Source organism: Fonsecaea pedrosoi (assembly GCF_000835455.1).
Source record: "Fonsecaea pedrosoi CBS 271.37 unplaced genomic scaffold supercont1.4, whole genome shotgun sequence".
NCBI classification, from domain to species: domain Eukaryota; kingdom Fungi; phylum Ascomycota; class Eurotiomycetes; order Chaetothyriales; family Herpotrichiellaceae; genus Fonsecaea; species Fonsecaea pedrosoi.
This window is the reverse complement of record NW_013550612.1, coordinates 2,690,110-2,713,519: the sequence shown is the minus strand read 5'-3', so window position 1 is coordinate 2,713,519 and position 23,410 is coordinate 2,690,110. Positions and strand designations below refer to the sequence as shown.

At 52.3% G+C, this 23,410-nt stretch overlaps 6 protein-coding genes across 6 annotated transcripts; 2 read left to right on the top strand and 4 right to left on the bottom strand.

Moving 5' to 3' along the window:
• Nucleotides 1-60: 60 nt before the first annotated feature.
• Nucleotides 61-2,558, top strand: Z517_06777 (uncharacterized protein; the record flags this gene model as incomplete). Its single annotated transcript, XM_013428516.1, has 2 exons — nt 61-2,427; nt 2,478-2,558. 2 exons carry the CDS (start codon nt 61-63, stop codon nt 2,556-2,558), a joined length of 2,448 nt encoding a protein of 815 aa, XP_013283970.1.
• A 1,790-nt stretch (nt 2,559-4,348) lies between these two features.
• Nucleotides 4,349-9,265, bottom strand: Z517_06776 (uncharacterized protein; the record flags this gene model as incomplete). The annotated part of the gene is made up of 2 exons (XM_013428515.1): nt 4,349-9,068; nt 9,123-9,265. The coding sequence occupies 2 exons, from the start codon at nt 9,263-9,265 to the stop codon at nt 4,349-4,351; spliced, it is 4,863 nt and encodes a 1,620-aa protein (XP_013283969.1).
• A 1,070-nt stretch (nt 9,266-10,335) lies between these two features.
• Z517_06775 (uncharacterized protein) lies at nt 10,336-15,243 on the bottom strand (the record flags this gene model as incomplete). The annotated part of the gene is made up of 1 exon (XM_013428514.1): nt 10,336-15,243. The coding sequence occupies one exon, from the start codon at nt 15,241-15,243 to the stop codon at nt 10,336-10,338; it is 4,908 nt and encodes a 1,635-aa protein (XP_013283968.1).
• Nucleotides 15,244-16,021: 778 nt separating this feature from the next.
• Z517_06774 (uncharacterized protein) lies at nt 16,022-17,289 on the top strand (the record flags this gene model as incomplete). Its single annotated transcript, XM_013428513.1, has 2 exons — nt 16,022-16,140; nt 16,200-17,289. 2 exons carry the CDS (start codon nt 16,022-16,024, stop codon nt 17,287-17,289), a joined length of 1,209 nt encoding a protein of 402 aa, XP_013283967.1.
• A 614-nt stretch (nt 17,290-17,903) lies between these two features.
• On the bottom strand, nt 17,904-19,229 carry Z517_06773 (uncharacterized protein; the record flags this gene model as incomplete). The annotated part of the gene is made up of 1 exon (XM_013428512.1): nt 17,904-19,229. The coding sequence occupies one exon, from the start codon at nt 19,227-19,229 to the stop codon at nt 17,904-17,906; it is 1,326 nt and encodes a 441-aa protein (XP_013283966.1).
• Nucleotides 19,230-19,858: 629 nt separating this feature from the next.
• Z517_06772 (uncharacterized protein) lies at nt 19,859-21,736 on the bottom strand (the record flags this gene model as incomplete). Its single annotated transcript, XM_013428511.1, has 3 exons — nt 19,859-20,354; nt 20,431-21,344; nt 21,545-21,736. The coding sequence occupies 3 exons, from the start codon at nt 21,734-21,736 to the stop codon at nt 19,859-19,861; spliced, it is 1,602 nt and encodes a 533-aa protein (XP_013283965.1).
• Nucleotides 21,737-23,410: the final 1,674 nt, after the last annotated feature.

The window sequence follows — 23,410 nt, the reverse complement described above, 5'->3', positions numbered from 1 at the left end:
CTCGCGACATATCTTTCAGCTTCTTCCTCTCGCTCGACTGGCTCGTCGCCTGATCTTGTCATGGCGCCTACACAACCACACATTGCCGCCGCCCAGCTCCGCCAACTGATCTATTACCACCTCGACAACAACCTGCTCAGAAACGCCCTCTTCCTCGCTTCTCGTCTCGTTGCCTATGAACCTCGCTCCCCCGAAGCTGCTTACTTGCTTGCATACTGTCAATTCCAATCAGGCTTTTTAAAGGCTGCGTGGGATGCTTCACGCGCCGCAGCTGTTAAAGGTATCCACCTAGGATGTGGCTACATTTTTGCCCAGTGTTCTCTAGAGCTCGGTCGGATCGTGGAAGGGCTCAATGCGTTGGAGAAGTGCAAGCACCATTGGCAAAACAGAAACACGTGGGGCCAACACAATGAGTCAAGACGCCAACATCTTCCTGATGCCTCTGCCGTGCTATGTCTCAAAGGGAAGCTCTGGAAGGCGCACAAAAACGTGGATATGGCTGTGGAGTGCTGGGCGGCGTCCCTGAAATTGAACCCATTCATGTGGGATGCATTTACGGGATTATGTGATGCTGGAGCGAAGATCAGTGTACCCAACATCTATAAGCTGAACAATGAGATGGTAGCAGCGACGCATTCAGCCCAGCAGCAGAGCGCAAGAGTTGAAAATGCGCCGGCGGAGAGGGTACCGGGCACGATTTCGCAAGCACCATCAGATCCATTCGTTTCGACGACGCAAAAGTCAAGCACGCAGCAGCACCCGGCAAACTCAGTGTTATGGGAAAAGCTTAATGGTAGCAAGATGAGCGTTAACACGGTCAGCACAATTTTGGATGAGGAGGGTCTTGCCACTCCGTCAACAGAGGCAGACGGGGACGAGGGTGTTGTTCAGGGGGCCCAAGCTAACAACCATTATCACGAAGCACCACCAGCACCCATCAGAAAAGCTAAGACCTTGACCGAAACATCCGCAGATCCTCCCCCTAGGTGGAAATCAGGATCTACTAGGATGAGGACTAAGGCAAAGGGTGCATCGGATGATTCAACCACTGTCTTGCAAGATCCTCCGCAGCCACTGCTAGCAGCACCTTCTAAGAGAACAGTTTCAGGTCAGCCTGCACCAACATCGTCTCATGCTGCTCCTTCAAGTATCACCGAGGGAACGAGAAGAAGTAACCGGCTATTGAACACAACGAGACCACCTAGCGCGACTAGTACAGCTGGGAGTAAGATTTCGTCCCTGGCAAACACACTCGGCCTCCGAGAAGGACGAGATATCAAGAAAGCCAAAGCACCAGCTGCGAAGGGCAGAACTGCCAATGCGTCAACGGTAGGGAGAGTTGTGAGCGGAAATAGGACCAGGACCGGGTCGGCAGACCAAATGGACGTGGACTCGAAAGAACAGAAAAACGCTCATGGAAACGCACCTCCGGTACCACCTCTGCCAAACCACAAAACACGAGCACCATCCACTGCGGACCGAGAATTAGAAGCTCTCCAAACTCTTCTGGATCTATGTGGGAGGATCGCTTCGGCGCAACTCTGCCTGGCTAACTATGACTGCCAAACCGCCATCCAGATGTACAATGCTCTTCCTTCGTCACAACGCGAGACACCTTTCATCCTGAGTCAAATCGCCAAGGCCTATTACGAACAAGCGTCGTACGCCGAGGCTGAGAAATTCTTCATCCGCGTCCGTCAACTTGCGCCTACTCGGCTCGAAGACATGGAAGTCTACTCGACAGTCCTCTGGCACTTGAAATCAGAGATTGAACTTGCCTACCTGGCACACGAGCTTATCGAGATTGATCGGTCATCGCCTCAAGCGTGGTGCGCCATCGGGAATTCCTTCTCTCTCCAGCGGGAACACGAACAAGCATTGAAATGCTTCAAGCGCTCCACTCAACTGGATCCGCAGTTCGCGTACGGATTCACGCTCCAAGGGCATGAATACATTGCCAATGAGGAATTTGAAAAAGCCCTTGAAGCCTATCGAGCCGCGATCGCTGCAGATGGGAGACATTACAATGCATGGTACGGGCTAGGGAAAGTGTACGAGAAAATGGGCAAGTGGAATATTGCAGAGCAGCATTATCGGACGGCAGCGAAGATCAATCCTACCAACGCAGTGTTGATATGTTGCATTGGCCTGGTCCTGGAAAAACAGAAACATCCAGATGATGCGCTACTCATGTACAGTCGCGCATGCAGCCTCGCGCCTCAATCGGCCCTAAGTCGATTCAAGAAAGCACGATGTTTGATGAGCTTAGGGCGTCCGCGGGAAGCCCTTGCCGAATTGATGATATTGAGGGATGTGGTCCCGGACGAGGCAAATGTGTGGTTTTTGATGGGGCGCCTTTACAAGACCTTGAGAGACAAAGGAAATGCTGTGCGGGCCTTCACCATGGCGTTGAACTTGGATCCAAAGGTATGCTTCACAAGGTTCGCATGATTCGAAGGTGACTAACTTGGAATTAGGCTGCTCAATACATCAAAGACGCCATGGAGAGTTTGGACGATGACGATGAGGATTATGACGAGGATGAAGATATGGAATGATGATGATCTCGATGCTTCCTTCTCGTCCCCAAAGTGGTCTGCCTACCTCCTTAATGGACCCGAGGGGAGGTATCATCTGGCTGATGAGACCTGCCGTCGTCAGATTCGGTAATGTGTTATGGGTTCCTTCCAAACGTCCAGAAATTCCGTCCTTATTGCCACGGTGAGCGCTGGGTACTTATTGAGTTTAGCATTTTAATGTTTACTAGACGGTTCATGGGTTGGTTCATTCGATGAACCCGAACCGTGGAGTTTTGAGGATGCCGCGACACATGTGGTTACAGAAGAAACGAAGAAAAGAATGGGAAGGGATATCTCCGTTTGGCAGCAGAAGCACCTGACGCGCTGCTGGAAGAGACGCTTTGGAGTCAGGCTCTGAGGTTCTTGATTTCGGATTGTTTGACTCACAGCAAAACAATCCTCTTGATGCCCTTTTCTGGTCTTTTCTGTGTTGGAACGGGAGGCGCCTAATCACTTGAGAATGTGATTGTGCTTTCTGCACAGGCACAGGCACAGGCACTGGCGGCGGGTTTACGGGCCTGTGTTGAAAACAACGTCTAAGGATGTTTTATGGAAGCGGAGTTGTGGATTTGCGAGCATGACTTTTTACCCGGCAGGACTGGAAGCCCCAGCAGTGTCTTTGTACTTTTTTTTTGCATTTTACCGGGGGTGGGCAATGAACGTGAGGATGGGAGGAGCAAGGCATAGCAAGGCATAACATGGCATAGCATAGCATAGCATGCATGGTATGGAATTGGAATTGGAATTGGCATTGGCATTGGCATTGGCATGGGACATGCATGGGTATGGTAGTGCTCGTGGTATGGCAATAGCATTCATTATGCACGCATTGGTCAGCCACGGCGACAACATGCACATAAGCACAATGCTAAAAGGCATACATACACAGTTTACACTTTGCAGTCTACAAGTTTGTGTCTGTGTCTGTAGTCTACGAGGTCGAGTTTTACAAAGGTCCCCTGAACAGAACTGACAAGACGGAACGAACGCTCGCGTACCTTGTCTATGTATCCTATCTTACACATTATCTATCTGTCGATCTATCTCTCTATCTTATCCATACCTCTCTGCCCTATGTATGTGTGTATGTACACTTTCTTGCAGTGAATATACGTCTAATCAATCGGGTACTCCGGGGGTCGGTTTCTATTCCAATCAACAGGTGGTAGGTAGGTAGGTAGGCTTGTATTATGTTTAGTATAGCTAAAACCCCCCCCACCAAAAGTCATCTTGAGTACATGTGTACTGTACGAGGTATACTGTGAGTAGACAGACGATAACAACGGCATAGATACAAACATCCATCCATACATACATACATACAGATATACAAACATAGCATGAAGACAGACAGACAGACAGACAGACAGAAAGGTGGTATCATTGGCACGGATAGAAAACGCCGATAACAACCCATCCAGACGGATTCCAATACTAGCAAAGACTTGATTGACACAGGCAGACAAGACAGGCCACGAAGAGAGAGAGATATTACCACCGTCGATATACAGTCACACATTCTCCGACTCCCCCCGGTAGCCTGACAACAGCTCCAACTCCAGCTTCCTTCGAGCTTGTTGACCTCAAACTTCGGACTCGTCAACTGTGCAAATACTTTTGGTTCAGGTCGAGGGAGGCGACTTGGTCTCGTTCTTCACATCGATTCATCATGTCGTATTCGTCCATTCTTCTCCTCCAGCGCTTGTCACACACTCCCCCAGACTTGCCCCTGCCTCTTTCTAGATTCTTCCACCTAGTCGCCTGCTCATTCACAACTCGTCCTTCACATACTTGGTCGCGCTGCTCGCCGACTCACTCACCACGCTGGCTATGCTTTCCACGCTTTCGCTCACTGCACTCGCTGCGTCCGTCGCGCTCTCAGCTGCTTCTCTTGCTAGAGCAGCAATCCTGCTATTCGCACTCTCGACAGCTTCAAAGATCTGTGAGTTGATACTTTCCATATAACTCTGCTCAGGACCATAAATAGCCTGCGAGACCTTGGCAGTGAGACTCTCGACATTGTCGCTGACTGCGGAAACCGCTGCTGCCGCATTCTCCGACACTATGGACGACGCAGATGCGTATGTATCGGCTGCCGCACTGGTCAATGATTCAACTGTCCCTGTAGGCGTCCCATAAATAGCAACGCTCACGGCATCCTGCGCACTCTTTGCCAATTCCGCAAACGAGGAAGACGCAGCCTCCGCGTAACCAACGGGAGTACCATAGATGGCTTCACTAACTGCCACGCTGGCTGATGAGTAACTATCAGCCACAACCGAGGTTGCTTGTTCGAGTCTTCCTTTTGGTGTGCCATACACCTGTGCACTTGCTGCGTCGACTGCGGCGTTCAGTTGTTCTGTTACTGAATCCAAAATAGACGAGACTTCTGGAGGAGGGGTGAAGTAGGAAGAGGCAACAGAGGAAACAGAGGATGCCATGGATGAGGCTGAGCTGTACGCCTCGCCTGCCAAACTAGACGCCGAACTGTACCCTGTGTAGTAGGCGGAGCTGAGACGACTCATGACCGACTCAGTGAAATCAGGTTCTTTGCCCACTATCAACTCCGAGACGTACGATTGGATGACGACGTATTGATCGTTCGCAAAGTCCGTGACCTGGGCTGAATATTCTCCAGCTTGGGTGGCGAAATTTTCATAGAAGGGCCTGGGAGTTCCGTAAATCTGTTCGCTCGCCTTCGCGACCAGGGCTTGCCAGTTTTCAGATGCCACGCTAGAGATCGATTCGACGGAACCAGTTGGAGCACCGTATACGGCTGTGCTAGCGGCGTAGCTTGCTGCAGAGAGAGATGAAGAAGCGGCAGCGATTGCAGCATCATACTGTGAAGAGATAGAATCGAGTACACTCTGTGCTGGGCCCGTCTCCTTTTTGCCCATTGCCGATGATGCCGAGTCCAACAATGCGGACATCTGAGAAGCAGCCGCCGAGGAAGCCACCGCATATTGTGACGATGCTGCATTCAAAGCACTCTGATAGTAAGGGACAGGAGTGCCGTAAATGGCCGTGCTCGCCGCATAGCTTGCTGCGGAGAGAGAGGACGAGGCGGCAGAAATGGCGGCGTCATATTGTGACGAAATAGAGTCAAGGACGCTCTGTGCTGGAGAAGTCTCCTCTTTACCAAGGACAGAGGAGGCTGATTCGAGCATTTGTGACAATTGGGAAGAGGCGGCGGCGGTAGCAACGACGTACTGCGACGATGCGGTCTCCAAAGCAGCCTGGTAGAACGGAGCAGGAGTGCCATAAACGGCAGTGCTCGCAGCATACGAAGCAGATGACAGCGAGGACGAGGCGGCATCAACGGCACTTGAGTAAGCTGCTACGGCTTCATCCCATATGCTCTGTACCGTTGTGCCCGAGGATGATTTGAATGCGTCCAGACTCGAAGCAGCTGCTGAAGAGGCTTCCGAGTATTGGGATGCGGCTGCGTCAAGGAGACTCTGGTACGCAGGCACCGGTGTCCCATAGATCCCAACAGATACCACGCTGGACACGCTGCTCAATACAGGTGTTGGTGTCCCATAGATCGCACTCGAAGCTGCCGCAACAAAGTCATCATACTGCTCGTGCGCCAGCCCGACGGCAGCATAGTAGTTCTTTCTCGCCTCTTGGAGATATCTCGCATGGGCAGGGGTAGGTGTAGCTCCGACAGCAACCTTAGCCTTCGAGTATTGAGCCGAAGCTGCAGCCAAAGAGTCTTGCAAAATTGACGATGCTATAGACGAGACGGACTCAAGAGGGTCGGTCTTCGGAAGTGCACTGGATGCTGACCTGCGGGCTGATTCAAGTCTACTGCTTGCAGCAGCCACGGCACCCGAATAAGCCGACTCGATTGAGGAAAACATTTGCTCATGAACAGGTTTCGGAGTTCCAGAGATCTGCTGAGAAGCGATCGATTTTGCGGCGTTGTAGTTATCCTCGGCTCTGCTGACGGCCTCGTTGTAGAGGGAGCTGGCTTGCAGAAGCAACGACTCGGTGACAGGGGTTGGCATTCCAAAAATGATTGAACTCGCAGCCGCCACGGCTTGCTCATATTGTTCAGATGCGGCGCTTGCAAGGCTTTCAGCTGTGCCAGTAGGCGTGCCGTACAAGACGTTGGAGGCCGCTGCTAGAGCGCTGGAATACTGCTCACTCGCGACAGATGTGATACTCTCCACCTTGCCTTGAGATGTTCCGAACATGGCTTCAGATACTGCGCGGCTAACCTCTGCATAGCGATCACCAGCTTCGTTGATCACGCTTTGAATGTTCTCGGAGAAAGTCGACTCCTCGCTGTTGTCAAAAACGTCATCCAGAATAGGTATCGAGCCCTTCACCTCCGAAGCCATTGCACCTCCAAAGACTTTCGATACTCTTGTGGCTGCTGAATCCGCAGCCGCGCTTACTGAAGGGAGTTCATTTGTTGTTGATGAAGCAATGGACTCGAATGACGATGTCCCTGAGCCCGCCGACTCTATCACATCTTCCGTGAAGTCCGAAACAGTCTCCTCTGCCTCAGAGAGCAGGGATTCAACCGTCACAGGAGTGTCTTCAACAACAGTCCCGGTTGCAGATTCGTACGCCTCTCCGGCGGCGGCACTGGCATCAGACACGAGTGATTCAACAGGCTCCGCAATAGAAGATTCCAGCATGGAAGAGACTGACGAAATGGCATCACCCGCAAACTCGCTGGCTGTCGACGTCGCGGACTCGACGGTGCCAGTACTGGTTCCTAGGGCCGCAGAGGATGCAGATGAGACTGCTACGGTAGCAGCGTCGCTTCCCTGTGATAAAACAGAGCTGGCCGCTTCCACAGCTTCCGAGGGTGCGCCTCGAAGCTCCGAGACCAGACTGGACGCTGCTGAAACCGCCTCTGCCGGCATCGTTCGAGTTTCGAAATCGTCCGAGGAATCGCGGGCTTTCAGTTTCCATTGAGCAACACTTTTGAGTCTGACCAGTTCTTTCGCAGCGTCTTCGGTCATTGCCATGCATTCTTCCAGGATTTGTCGAGCCGTGTCAATTGCTGCTTCCGCTTCTGGACTCTTCATGGCCACGTCTTGGACCTCAATTTTCCATTCGTCGAGCGTCTTTCGGAGCTCGTGAAACTTCTGCCAATGTTTGTAGGTAACTCCTTCCATCCATGACCAGCGCATTCCAACCTCTTGGAGCCCGATGTCTTTGATACCATCTAAGACTTCCAATGTAGAGGCGGAGGCAGCCTCGAGTCTTTGGATCAAGCCTTGTTCAAAGCCCTGAGACCAGTTTCGGACATTTTGGGCGCGTCCCTTGATCTCAGCGCCCGAGGATCTGATTGATCCGAGAATGTCTTCTGCTGCCTTTTTCACAGCCTCTGCACTCGCATCGTCAGGGAGCGACGCAACGGTTGACTTGATCTTCGCTTTGACATTCTCCAACTCGTTTTCTACGGTCTTCTGCAAAGCGTTCGCCAATCCTCGACCAACTCCGTCAATGTCACTTTTGACAAGACTGTCGACGATGGACTCAACTCGTTCTCGTAGATCATCGCTGCCCTTGTCAGCCGCAACAGCAAATTTCTTTTGCCATGTTCGAAGGTCTTCAGCAATTTGCTCCTCTGTAGCAATAGGATATTCAACTGGCCGCTTCACACGTTCAACAGGAGTCGGCTCAGCTTCTTGAGATGGAGTCGTAGTAGAGGATTCTGTTTCGTCTTCGGAATCAAACAGAGCATACACATCATCCATTGTGTCCGTAGTCGCGCTTGGAGTGGCGGAGGCGACGTAGGTTGACCGGGTGTTATCTACCTCGTCCATGGCGGCTTTCAACTGGCGACTCTCCCGATACTTGGCAATCCTCTCATTGATCATGACCAGCTGAGGCCGAACATTATCGATGTAAAGACCCTTTACAAAGGGCCAGAACGTGCCGTCCATGAAGATGACGAGATCCGACCATGCATGTCGCAGAAGAGGATATGCAGTGTTCAATGCGAAATCTTGACTGAGACTGTATGCTTTATTTATATGTGGCAGGGAGTATTCCACTGCTGGAAGAAGATGCTGTTGGTAGACTCGATAGACTTGATCTCGTGCTGGGGCGTAGTAGGGCGCAGTCTTTGCGATGACTTGGTCGACATGGGGCCCTATATTCTTCTCGTAGAACCTGGCAGCATTTCCCCGTGCCAGGTTAATTTGAGGCATGACGGCCTTTTCCCATTGCGCTTGAGAGTATGCCTTTGCGGCGTCGATCTGCGGAGCAGCATATTTCTCATAATTGACGACAGCGATTTTGGTCGCAGGTCGCACCACTCGGCTTTTCACTAGGTGTGCATATGGCTCAGCTTTAGCAACGTAAGGAGCTGCATATTCATCGTAATATGGTTGCAGATGAGGTTGGATGTATTCCTTCGCTGAAAGGTACGTTTCACATATTCGCGGAGAGGTATCGGTGAGGGCAGTCCGCGAAGAGGGACAGCTGAAGAGGATAGTGAGGAGGCAGTACCATATGGCAAGCCTACGGAGCAGTCAGAAGTCATCCTTTAACAAATAGATTGATCGTTAGACATACCTTGCCGAGGTGTTAAATAACCAAGAGGTCCAGCTCCGGCGAGAGCGTTGGCGACCAGGTTGTCGTGCAGGCGGTCCTACAGCGTGCCCATTGGGTCTGTCTTTGACACTCTCTATAGGTCTTCCATTCTCAACAACTGCCATCGCAGCTGATACAACTTTGAGGGTTGGTCCTCACTCCCACCCAGTGTGCTGATTGGACTGACAACCTTTTGGAGAAGGAAGGTACTTCGGCCAGTGCTGGATGAGCAAATAGCAGCACCCCAAATGCCACCGTTAGACCTGCACGACCTACTAGGAAGAAGGGACGTAGACAGGAATTATGGAAAGAGATGAAGATTGCAGAGCGAATCTTTGTGGTGTGAGAATGATGGCCGAGGAAGAGTGGTGAATGGGATGACCAGGTAAATGGTAGCTCAATTGCCGTCTTTCGAAAATTATGGAGGATGTCTGGAGTGAGGAGACCTTGTGAAGCCTGCAATCGAGTTAGACTTGCAGGGGGCAGTTCAAGCGTCAAGCTTGCGAGGCACAACTTGCAGCCAACTGCGTCACCCAGCACCAAAGTTGCATAAAACCTGCGACGCGGAGGGTAGCAACCAGTCACCACCAGGTAAGAGGCGAAGCACGGATGGCCAACCCCCAAGAACAAAGGGACCAGGGAGAAGGGGTTTGTGATAACCAGGAGATTAAGCTGTCAGATCGACAGTTGTATCTTCGATGAGAATGGATTCTTGGTGAAGGTCTGTCCCAGATCGGAGACGACAATGATGTCAACTGTGCACATGCTCCGGGGGCTCAATTCGATGACAACCAACGGGACGGGCGACGGTGGCTCTCAGTGGTGGATGGATGGTGCATGTCATACCGAGTCCAGGTGTGGGATGGACGGGGTGGCAAGGTGGATTGTGGGATATGTGGCTTTGCGGCTTTTGCTTGGCTGCGTGCCTGCGCTGGACAGCCACAGACGTTGTAACCCACCGTAGTTGTACCGAGTAAAATGTCGCCTGTACAATGCACCGTACCAATCCTTCCACGTGACCCTCACGCACGTATCTCATGGTCCTTCCACCATGCCTCATAGAATACCGAAAGACACCATTCTCTTTGACCAAGGGTCGTGTTTGTATTTATATGCCTGAATCTTCTATCTCTAGAGCAAATCATGACTCATGTTCATACCTTCGCCACGCCCTGCTTGAACAGACACAGCGCGCTCACAAAGCTATCTCCTTGCCTTTCCCTTTTGACAAAGCCTCACTCCTCCACCTTGGCTTTGGTTCATGAAAATTATGTAACCTCTCACCGATCAAGTACACTTCGTCCCTGATCTTGATCCTCCAGCTCTCAAGTTTTCTCCTTATGTATAGCAATCCTACATAATTGACCATCAAGCACAAGAAAAGCGGATACGCAAAACGGTACATCCGAATTTGCCTTCCTCGATCGGAAATGTGGAAGATGCCGATGATGGCCCTCATGCAAGTAAGAGGTGCAATAAGGAGTGTGATACAGATGATCGTAGCTGGGAGAACGAAGGCGCGGGACGCGAGAGGGATGTCGGCGTGGAAAATGCCGTTGCGAATGATCCCGCGAAGAGCTCTGGCCGGCCGCACAGTAGGTGGGAGGACGTGAGCCAGGATGCGGAAGATCAGGCGTAGGAAAACGAGGCCGATAGTCCATGATTGGAGGATGAATATCGTGGCTGGTGGGAAAGGCTTGGTGGTAGCTGGTCCAGCCGAAACCGTCGGGGCCGAAGACGAGGGTGGTGAAGAGTCGCGGTTGAGCTTTTGATGACTGAGGACTTCGAGCAGGTCAAAGATCGGAATGTGAATGTATAGCTCTACCACCAGAGAGACGACGAACGGAAGAATGAGGGTGGTGAATATCCCAAGGTATGTCAGGCCAAGGACATGCAGCACCGAAGCGAGAAACTGCTTTCCGGACCATTTGAATTTCTTTTGCAGGTAAGTTCGAGCCGGTCCGGCGTAGGCGATTGCATACCCGACCGCTGCGAAAATGTGAATACCAACGGTGAAAGCATATAGATCATTTGGTGGTTGAGTAGATTGCGAGAGGACTCGAGTCAGTTTGCGACCGACAATGAGAGGTCCCACAGTGAACGCGGAACCAGTCAAGGCGGCGAAGAACCACAACAGGATCACAAACGATGTAATTCGAGCTTGGAAGTTCGGAGGAAGATAGACCTTGGTGAATTGAGGGTTTTTCTTGCCATGAGGGGCGAAGAATAACTCTGGCGCACCATCCACCCTCTCATTGTCTTCTGTCACTTCAAGAAAGACTTGTCGGCCCTTGGCGATGCGCACAGAGTCGGATGCAGGTGCTCGAACATAGCGTCCGTCACGTTTCGGTTCTGCCGCCGTATCTTTGGTGAATAGGTTCCACGGAAAACGGTTCGGGTGGCTGAAGGTTTCTTCTTTGCGTTCCTCCCCGAAAAGAAAGTTGGTCAATCTCAACCACCTGGCACATCCCCGAAACCACCACTGATACATTGCGGAGATCTTTTTCGATGGCTCGGCCCGGCGCAAAACAAATGGAAGTAGAAAATTGTAAAAGATGATGTCGACCGGGAACGACAGCCTGGGTTCCGGAGTCGACCATTGAATCGGGAGAACGACGCCAAACCAATCTATCGACCATACCACGCCCCCAAGACACACAATAACCAGGCCACCATAGACCAACGCCGAGAATGCAATTTTGCCCAGTTGTGCAGGGACTGGTCGCTCTAGAACATCGCGCACCGGGTGAAACGTTGGATCGTCAGGATCTCGAATAAAATACAGGACTCCTTTTCGCATAATTTTCCGGCATATTGATACAAAGAGGGCGAAATGAAACATATAACAGGTTCCGATGAACCAGTGAATGAATATTCCGGTCAAAGGGGTGCGCATCAGGAAGGCAATGCGACTAGCAACAGTGGCATCGGCAAACAGAGGAAGAAGCGCCAGATCCAGGAGCAGTCCACAGTACAAAGGAAAGACCAGCATTTCGATACCGATGATGACAATGACTTTCATCACTCCACCTGCTTGTCGTAGCGAGTCCGCAAAATAGCCCTCGACCCTCTCGCCTTCTTTCAAGCCAAGGATGAGATGAGCAATCTCCAGGAAGACGATTCCAGCAATGGCGAAAAACGCATAACCAAGCAAAATTGTGAGGATTCGGTCTTCTGTGCCCCATTCAGCCAAAGAAGGATTCATCCCATCTCCGTTGCCAGAGGGTGGCGAGCCCAGATCCGTGGACAGGGAACGCAGATAGTTCATCGCATATTCACAGAGCTGAGGGATCTTCGCAAGTTGAGTAGGAATAGATCTCAAGGCATACCAGAAAGAGGTCAACATGGTATCCGAACTCTGGCTGTTCCTAGTCAACATTGTTTGACCCTGGGCGAGCGTAAAAGCGATCCACTGGACTGCTGTATGTAGGCCGGTCTTGAAAGAGATGAGTGCTTGGTGTGACTGCATCGAAAACGTCGGCAAGTCGGGCTTGAGGCTAAGAACCGCAGCGGAGAGAGTTTTTTCCAAGCGCAGGCCGCTCTTCTGACTCAGATCAAGGCTGAAGCCTTCCAATGTGGTGGTGTCGAGGATGCCGCCGAGTCGTGGCATGGCTAGAGACATCATAGTTTGCATGATTTTTATAGGCTGGTTCAGGAGAAAGCCGGTCAGGCCGACCACGAAGAAAATGATATCAACCACAATATCCGCCGTTCGTGATAGCACGAATAGTGGCGCCTTCACCAACATGCTGGTAGGACTTGAGAGAAACAACAGTGCAATCTTGCCCCATATATAAGGACACCAGACACTAGCCGCCAAGGTCACCGTGATGAGGAACAGGGAGAAGATGACATTCTGAACCATGCCAAAAATCGGTCCTTCCATGCCAAGAAGTTCCAGGATGCCATCAAGATCTTCTGCGTCGTCTTGATTGGCCTCATTGAGATCGACTCCAAAGAGCATGTTAGGCTCCCTGGCTTCTGCAGGTCCAGCAGGTTGTGCCTCGATGGCAATAGGAAGCGCTTGGGCAGGTCCGGCATCTCGGTTTTGGATTGGAACAAATGGAGCTTCTGCATCGACATCTTCCACAATGCGTTCCTCGTCCTGGTCCTCTTCGCGTGGGGCATCGCCAGGCTCTGCACGAGGCTGTTCGTCGGCCTCAAAATCCGTGTGCCAGAGCCAATGTGATATCTTTCCCCATAACGGGGTATCCTCAGGCGGATTTTCGTCACCAGATATGGGAACTTCCTCAGCCTGAACATCATCTGCAATGTTGAATGGGACTTCCTGGCCTTCACCATCAAATGCGTTAGCCCCTGGCGGCAGAAGTTGTTCCGCATCATTCGAATCGGGTGTGGGTATGGCGGGTGCATCTGAATCAGACTCATGTTGATCAATGCTCGAGGACGATAGTCCATTCGGTGCATCGTCACCCACATCTGACACCTCTGCAAACGACACTCTCCGGCCAGAAGTCTCTGCTGGTTCCAATTCTTCTTGTCTGAATGGCCGATACTCTGAGTACTGCAGTCCTTCAGATTCGGAGATCTCCGAAGTATCTTCAGGATACCAGTAGCGCCCCATACGGATGGGAGAGTCCTCGCCACCGTCCGCATCGACGAGAGGAGGACTTGGAGTTACTAACGGAAGATAGTGATTAGCTTCGGTGTCGTCAGCGCTGTGTCTTCTAAATAGTTGATTCCAAGGTTCATTTGTATCCACATCGTTCCCCCTTGGATTTCGCCAGCGACGAGGCTGCTCCTGAGCAGTGCCGGCAATAGCTGATGAGCTCTGCGACCTAGTCCTGATAATTGGTCTTTCAAATTCAGGTCCAGTTCCACTAGACACATCATCGTCCGTAAGAGCATGACGTGGGGATAGTGTTGGCGGTGTCGTTTCCCCTCGAGGCGCTTCAGCTGCAAGTCGCTCTAGGGCTGCTATCTCATCCGCGATGTTATTGCCGAAACGAGGAACGCGGTGTTGGTTAGGAGGTGGTCTAGGCGGAGCTACCTGATCAGGAGGTAACTGTGCTGCCAGATCCTCCATGGCAGCTATTTCGTCTGCGACATTATCTCCAGCACGGGGGACACGCGGTAGATGAGCAGGCAGATGTGGTCTCGCGTCGTCAGCCTGAGCATTTTCATCCGGGTCGGGCATGTTCAGGATCGGCTGTTGATTGATGACCCATTCTCGAATCAAAAAGACGAGGATGAATGCCGCAACCAGCAAGACACAGATCAGCTGGCCTTCGATCACGTCGACCGTGATATGGTTAGCCAAAGGAGAACTGGACCATGACGATATAAATTGAACATCGGATAACAGTGACGGATGCCTCCTGGTTGTTGGAGAAATTTCCCCGACGGAAATCTGGTCTTGTCCAGGGGTATCGGTTTGTCTCAAACGTAGGGTGAAGATGGAGAGAATGAAGCGAAGTATTTTGCCAAACACGCTTTGACCAGAAAACAGCCGCGCAATGTCAGCCAAAGAAATCTGCATCGGAGGAAACACCAGTTTTATCTTCTCAAGTTGTTCAGGAACAGTGAAGTTCAGGGAGGCGGCAAGTGAGGCTCCAGGGCTGGCATCCGTGCCGTTTGTATTCGACGAACGGTCGGACATGGCTTGTATGTTGGACTCATCCACCCAATCCCCATCTGCAAGCCAGAACAAGCCTCTCCATATCTGCCGAATGCACCAAGGCAAACAGCAGGTCCAGATGATGCTCACCAGCAAGTACCGGGACCAGCGAGCAAACTCGGTCGCCCCATGACGAGCCAGTTGGCGCAGAAAGAGTGGAAACGGCAAGGTGGCGGGCATGGACCGGTCATAGAGTTTGGTGAATCGAAAAGAAGTCTTGCACAACTCGCAGTATTTCTTTTGGGAATGCGAGAGCCACTCCATCAGGCATTCTTGGTGGACGAATTTGATGCTGCCAGAGCATTTGCACGGATAGTATAGAGGTTGTGTGCTGGTGCCTTCGCCCCGGCAAATACGACAGTAGTCCTGTCCTTCTTCATGGCCCGTTGTCCCGACAGAGGTCCTGCGAGTGGCGATACGAGGCAGGGGGTTGGGATGTCTCTCTTCGAAAGGATCGAGCGGCATTTTGTCTTGTACCGACAGGATTGGAATTCGGAGGGTGTTTCAACGATTTGCATGTCGGCCAGGCGATGCAACTCAAGCCATCGCCGGGTAAAGAGGGAGGGAGGAAAAGGCGATGACAGTTTCAAGTTGTCACTGTCTCTACTGTCAGCAAACGAAAAGCCTCGGGGCGGAAGGTGAAGATTTTCCGGGTTGTTTCTTGAATAGACAAACGGGTTGAGGATGCAGCGCAGTCTAGGCGCAATGTCAGTGATGCCCAGTTCCGGTGCTAATGACCGTCTCCGGTCTGTCACGTGCTGCCAATTGCCACTACAGTGGAGCATATTGTAACTGCGTCCAAGTCACTGACTTCAATGCTGGTCTGTGCGTCTCATTCCCTTTATTCGAGGAAGACTCCCTCCTAGAATGAGCTTCATCCTTGCTCTGCCTTGTACCCTACACGCTATGTCCACCCGATGTCACCAAGTAAGGAGCCCTTCAGCTCCCAAGCAGGCGAGATACGAGGAAGTCGGGACTAATTGGCCAACCGATCACTCTCGCCTACAAGGTGGGAGGCCTCATTTCTCCCTTTGCAGATAAAACATGCCTCCTCCACTTTCTTCTGCCTCCAGAAATGTCCCTCATGCGTGCATCTTGTCACAGCGATGGTTGAGAGTCTAGAACGTGTCATTGGCCCCGGGAACGGCTCTCCGATCAGGATCTCAATAACTCGACCTGCAAACGGCCTCCGTTTTCCGAGCTTTGTCTGTCCAGCAAAATAACAGTAGGGATTTCCCGTGCGATGGCTGATCCAGTATTGCCGAAACGGCGGAAAGCATGGCACCCCAAGGCGAGGACAGGGTGCAAAACCTGCAAAGCCCGCCATGTGAGATGTAGCGAGGAGAAACCGCAGTGTCAACGGTACCACAAGCTGCCGCTCCCGCTGTCTAGATTGACTGGCTAACCAGCTAGATTTGTAGTTGCATCAAACTGGGTAAAGTCTGTGGCGGCTATGCGGACAACCCGAAACCTTGGATATTTGAACCTTGGAGCGAACGTTCCGGTCATTATCGCGGGAGTCAATCCGCGAATGATGCTTTGGAAGGACCTATAACCATTGTGTCGCTGTATGATGGCGTGTTTACATCTCCCTATACGACTGCCGAAGCTCAGACTGCCTTGGATTTCTGGCTCCGATTGACCACTCCAGGGGGTACCGATTGTCCGGCGGATGCGATACGAAACACTCTCGGGCGGTATATTCCACAAGCTGCATGGCATCTTGATGTCGTAAGGCATAGCCTGCTCTCTGCTGCATCAACGGCACTAGTGCTTGAGGCTCGAGCGTCGAATTGGAGCCTAGAATTGCAGTCAATTCTCTCTAAGCAGTCAGTTGTCCACATGCATCTGGCCATACAAGCCGTCCTCAAGGAGAGACAACCGTCGTTATCCACAGTGCTGGCCGCAGTGATGATTGCTGTTGTCTGTGTCTGGACCGGACGCTGGGAGGAATACAATCGACACATCAATCACTGCCGTACTCTCGGTCGTGCGGTCCGTGCGAAGGGCGAGTTTGTTGACGCAGACCTGTTGATTTCTATCGACACCATGTTCCATGTCCTACAACCATTCCCACCGGTCTCGACCGTGACGAAGGAATCTCGACTGGAGTATGCGGTCGCGGTCCTCACCGCAGCCAAGGCATGGTTCGATGATTCCCTCCCCGATCTCGAGGAAACGTCAGCGTGTGAGCCGTTGAAGACTGCATTACGCGCTTACCGCACGAGGACAATGTGGACGTTGCGTCACTGGCAGAAGTTCGACGGTCAGGGTAAAGAACATGCCCACTTTGCCAGCCTCACACAGTCGCCCTTTGGCCCAGCGGTAAGGCATGTGCAACAGTATATCAACGACCACACCGACTTCGACCTGGGCTTGCTCACGACACAGCTCACGCTCGGCTTCAAGTCGACTCTACTATATGGGGCCTGCGGGAACGCTCAGAGAATGCGGGAGACGGCCATCGCTTGCCACGCTCCGATTGTGATATTGGCCTCTGATTCTCTCTGAAGTGAACTGTCGTCGTCGGTGGAGGCGATCAGGGACGAGACGCCGCCGCAGTGAAAAGCGTTTTCATGCTAGGCTACCAAGCTCATCGCGTCGTTGAATACTCTCGCTGGTCCTAGTATATTGAAGAAGATAAAAAGGTGTGAGATTCTCTTGAGCAATACATATTCGTAGCGGTGCTAACAATATCCGAAAACTTCCTGTCATCCATCCCATCATGTAATCCCATCGTCCATCATCCATGTCACTTTGATGTAGGATCTGAAATCCAAGTAGTAGCAGCCGCGTGCGCTCAACCAGACATCATTCAAGCAAAATCTATATTGGTGTCCCGTAACATTCGTTCGTACTTCATTGCATGGTAGTCGGTACATAAAAAACGACAAATGGAATCTAGAATCTAGATCATGACCGTCACATCCCATCCCAACCCTAGACCAAAAACTTGGGAAGTTTATCCCTTTCTTTCCCCCCCCCCCCCTTTCTCAGGTAGATGGGTGTCGATGGCGATATCGATAAAGGGGGGCGGTACTCACTCTGAACCTATGTAGCTAGGTAAGGTTATAAGGGTCAGACGAAGCCTGGGGGTAGGACTTCAAAGTCTTGTTGCTGGGCTCTCAAGCGCCCCAGCTGCCCCTCCAGGCGACTTCCAACTCGGACTCGTCACCTGCCAACTTCCTTTTCTTCTTGGCGATGCCGTCTCTGACGCACTCGGCCACGTCCTCGGGGTTGGTGCCGCGTTTGCGACGCTCGACGCGTTCGTCGCCCAGGACGGTGTCGTTTGCGATCAAGTTGTACACGTCGGCGATGCCTTCAAAGACGCCTGCCGTCCCACGCTGGCCGTGGCCGTTGCCGTTGCCGGTACCGCCGATGAGGGTGCCGTTGGGGGATTGGTGACGGGCGTGATTGTCGTGGTCGGATCCGTTGTGGGAAGAGGGGGAGGGGGAGAGGACGGCGTTGGTAAATCCGCCTTCCTCGGCAAACGTCTCGTTGATCTGCCGCATCTCTTCCACCCAGCGGTACGCCTTGGGCGGCATGCTCACCAGGCCTCCCTGAGCGAAGGCGAGCAGCTGCGGACTGAATTCCTGCAGGTGTGCCTGGAGTTCCTTGAGCACGCCGCACGTCTGGGCCGTGGTGAAGGACAGGATCGAAAGCGCCGTCATGCCCTTGGTCAAAGCAGCGAAACACGACTTCAGCGCCGACGCGGTGCCGATCTTGGGGCCGACAATCCGCATGTTCATCAGCTCAATCATCGCGGGAGTCAGGAGGTCGGCGTGTTTGGGCCCGGACACGACGATCGACGGCTTCTTCCAGGTCTGGTCCGGTTTGAGTGATGGAGGGGCCCCGATGATGCCGCCGTCGAGGAAGTCGATCGGGATCGGGTCCAACTCTGGCTCGGATTCTTTCTTCGGGTGAAAGGAGAATGTGCGCGAGATGGACAGTCTTCGGGGCGAGGCAGGAGTCGATGGTGTCGAGAACATGGAGGCGATGGATCGGGCCGTCTTGGGACTAATGGCATTCATGTCGATGTACGTTAGACTCGGCGCCTGCGACACAGCCGTGGTGCCTCGTCGTTCGCTGCGCCTCTTGATCGCCGTCTGCGAGCGGCAGGCTTCCAGCGCCCTTCGAGCCGTCGCTATGGCATCCCGAGGAGGCACGATACTCAGGATAATGTCCGCCTCGGCCACGAGCTGTTCGTCCGATTCCAAGGAGGTGATCTGCGACGACTTGATCCGGTCAAGAGTATGTTGACTTGAGGGTTGTTCAGCAAAGAGTCCAATGTCATCTGAGTGAGAATCTGAAAGCACTTGCCTTCTACCTTTGGCGACCGTGTAGACGGTGTAATTGTGATGGCGGAGAAGCCGGGCAACCCCCATGCCCATGTCACCTATCGAGAGGATACCTACGGCGGGGGTGTTTTGCGTCGACGACGAGGTGGCCATCGTTCTTCTGTGGAGGGCCAAAGGGTGGGTACAGGGAGACGACAAGCTTGAGGGTTTACAGGCTGAAAAGGGCCAGGGGATGTCAATGAAGTGAAGTCATAATAGATGATGAGATGAAATGAAGCGTGTCGCCTGACTCTCACCACCTGCCGATGTTGCCCATCTTGGCCTGGCAACCTGGGCGGTTCCCCGCATCTTGATCCCGCAACGCGGACCGACGCTTGCGTGACTTGAATTAATAACTTGCATCCCTAGGTAGAATTATCAAGGTAACGCTCATGGGCCTGTCAGTGGTCAGCAGGACAAGACCATCTTTGAAGTGTCCTCGACAATATGCATGGCAGCAAAGAAATCTGATTCATCTATCCGTCTCCAAGGTCTTTGTATATTCTATTCTATGTAATTATATGCCCAACAAGTCAAAATCCAAACACTCATGAAAAAATGAAGATGTTGCTCAAAACGCGATCCGATGCTACACAGCTTTTGTGCGCCGTGATTCTCTCACGTGTATCACATTCCCTGCTGCCGCCCGCAATCTGTCGCTCCGCCTCTCGCATCAGGCATTACATTATTGTATAGTTAGTGGATATGATATTCTTTTATCGAGAGACTCATTTAGTGGCGTGTTATATTGCCGAGACCTTGAAGCTCCCAGGCACCTGCTTCTGGAACACGCCGGTCGGATCATACTTGGTGGCCACTCTCTTGATGAAATTGACGTTGGTCGACCCGTACGACTTTAGAGGATTCTGGTCCTTGTCGGCATAGTTGATGTACCTGAATGCCACGTTGCCATTCCTTGATTGCGCGTATGACTCGAGGTTACGTGCGTACGCTGAGACCGCATCGTGGGCAGCCTGTTGATATGCTGCGTTCTGGAAGCCGACACTGCCGACCCATAGAATCGAGTTCCTGTTCACCGAGTCCAGGCCGAGTACGTTGCCGCCTTGTCTAGCTCCGATCTCGGCAAAGAGCGAGGGCAAGGGCTGTAGAACACATTGGGAGTTGAATTTATCGGCACCAAGGGTGGATTTTAACCTTGCGACCAGTTCATCGTGCAGCGCGAGGGCTTTGTTTGCGATGTTGACGTCGTTGTTGAAGGTGAGGGTGTGCCAGATAACGCTAGATCGGTTAGCAACGTTCATCAAACAATATCCTATGTTACGGAACAACAGCGAGGTTGGAGGGAAAAACTCACCGGTCATCGCTTGGATCCTTGAATTTCTCTCCGATCTCGCCGAGGGTAAGGAAATCCAGGTCCCGCGCGATAGCCGGCACCTGGAGAATCTCCCTGAGAGCAGTCGCATTCTCCACCCCAAGGGTATTTATGGCAAAGGTCCCGATTGAAGTTTCCCCGGGGATAAAGGAGTTGTAAGCTGCTAGGGCAAGATGGGCGTTGTCCGGAGTTTGGCGAAGATTGTTGATGAAGTTGACTAGAGCCGTTGTGACTTGAGGGCCGACCGACTTGTCATGAAGGTTGAAGCCTCCCCAGGCAGTCGTAAGAGGCGTACTTGTAACGTCAAACCGGGTAACGATGCCATAATTCGCCCAGCCTCCTTTCAACGCCTTCCAGAGATCCCGATTCGAAGTATAATCAGCGTGGACAATCCGTCCATCAGCAAGGACAACTTCGAACCTGACCACCTGGTCGCAGGCCAATCCATTCCGGCCCGACAAAAATGAGAGGCCACCACCAGTCAAGAACCCTCCGATCCCAACACCAGCATCACGGCCGCCAGTAACGGTGACTCCAAGTGGTGCGAGGGTGTTATAGACGTCTCCCCATCTTGGACCAGGTTGAATGGAAACGATCTTGGTCTGAGAATTGTAAGTCACAGCTGTCATGAGGCCCAAGTCAATTGTCACGCCGTCTTTGATGTCGCTTCCGCCAGCCCACAGAACATGCCCGCCACTGCGAACTGCGAACTTGGCCTTTGCCCTGGCCAAGGCTTTTACCACTTTGGAGACGTCGGCCGTGCTTCGTGGCTGAATGATACATTGTGGTCCCAACGCGGCGATTGGTGACCAGTAAGATGCCTCGCGTGAGGCATAGGCGGGGTCGGAGGGATAGAGCAGCAGAGAACGAAGACCTGCGCTCGAGAGGGCAGAGCACTGTGTCACTTGTTAGTCCCTTTACTTCTGATGAAAGTTGTTACAAGCTTCATCAGGGCATAGCAGCTACCATCAACTGATCAACACCAGTGAATGTCGACGTCGGCTTGGTGACTCTTCAGTAGGTGGGAAATGAACCACCATCCATCCACACAGGGTGAATTGATGGTGTGGTGACAGACGGAGGTTTCTGGACTTACACCATTGAATGAAACACTCTGTGTCGAGACGCTGTCGGTTGTCGCGGAGATTTCCAATTCCTCGATCGGCGGCGAGCTGTCCAATACCTCGATTGGCGCAGAGAGGTCTAGTTCGTCGGCTTGCGCAGACACCAACAGGCAAGCTGATAGCACCACCGCTAATCTGGCAGTCCTGAAAAACGTTCGAACCATCGTGGCGCGTATAGTCGTTCAAGGGTTGAGAGTGATGAGAACGACCAAATCCCGACGGCCACAAAGTCGATGCTGGAGTTCGTCTTGCAGAAGCTGGAAAACCAATGTACTATGTATGAACTGCCACAGAATACTCGGACCGATCAAAGGACGCCTGATAGGAAGTCCCATGGCAATGTACTCGGTACAAATGTAAGGAGGAGCCACAGCACTTCCACAAGCGCATTTAGCTCCACCCTTGAAGCCGATGAGTCGGTCTTGCCGAAGCCTCATACCTTGTTCATCACAAGGAGTGTTATAGCTTGCCATCGCTTAAGTGCTCTGGACTGTTGGAGGAGAAACATGATTTCGTCTAAGTATTTCCAAGGGCCTCAATGCAATAATCGCTCCCTTGTCCTCGGCCTTCGTATCTCCGATGGTGCCGGTTTTTGACAGGAAGCAGCAACAATGCAAGACAGTATAAAGCACTTGGCCGTGCCAAGTAGGTCAGAGGTCGTTTCTTGCAGGCCTGCAGTGGGGGCAGAGAGATTGCGCACTTATGATGCCTGTCTCCCACGTATTTGTACACAGTCCTGTGTAGTTTCTGCGGTTTTTTGTAGTTAGCCACGCCACGACGGCCCCGAACTGCTGAATGCGAGAGTAGTGAAGATCTGTAGGGCCGAACAAAAAGGTTGGGACAAAGACGGTGGCGGCAACCAGGCACGACTACCGAGTAGGGTGCTCTGATCCTTGCTCTGCTGCTTGCTCTGTTGTGCGTTGAATCCTTTACCTAAGGGTTTGGCTCGACCGAGCCTTTCTCGGGCATATGAACCTCGTCCACACCGTGACGCCATTCCTTCCCGGTTTTGGGGACGTGGGCCCGAGGTCTCTCTCATTCGATAGTCCATGTGTAGTGTGAGTTCGTGGGACCAGGGGAAGGACGATATCATGCCAAGAATATCGGTCGCAGGGGAATTACTTTGTTCCGGCCACTGGCAGTATGTAACAGTGTAAAAGTCTAAGTCAACAGCAAAGGCACTAGTTTGTACCAAAACGTGGCCACAGACCTTGTCTAGCAACATTTGTCTTAGGCACTGCCTGGGATGTGCCTGGCACTCCTGGTTAGTGCGGTCGCAACACGGATTCCGGCATCTGGAATACCCAAGAGCTAATTGTACCGAGTTTGTTGATCAACGTCTCGAGATCAACGTCACCACGTGGACTCGTCAAAGTGACGCCCACCTATGCAACCTGTTCTCCCACCAAAAGCCATGCCCACGAACTCCTCCTTGTGGGATGCCCGAATACCTAGCAGAAGCGATGAACCATGTGAAGCATACGGCTGCGCAGGTGGTCCAGGATATACCTATAATGCTATGCACAGCCGACCGATCCAAGTACACCTGGCGCTTGACTTGATCCAGCGGTACTTGATATCTTTTACGACTCGTAGCCGGGCTTCGTCCATGCCTTGGCAGGTACGGTCAAGGATCGACGCCAAGATAAAGGTCTGTGAGACTGGTGGTTTACTCCGTACAAGGCACTATCACCACCTTGCCAGTGCTACCGTCATGGCTAATCTCCCCTTCGACCAGCTTCAAGGTCAGTAATACGAGAGCTAAAGTTTGAGCTAAATCTCATAGGCTGCGGACTGTTGATCACAGAATAAACTGGCGTCAAGGAGTTCAATCCAGG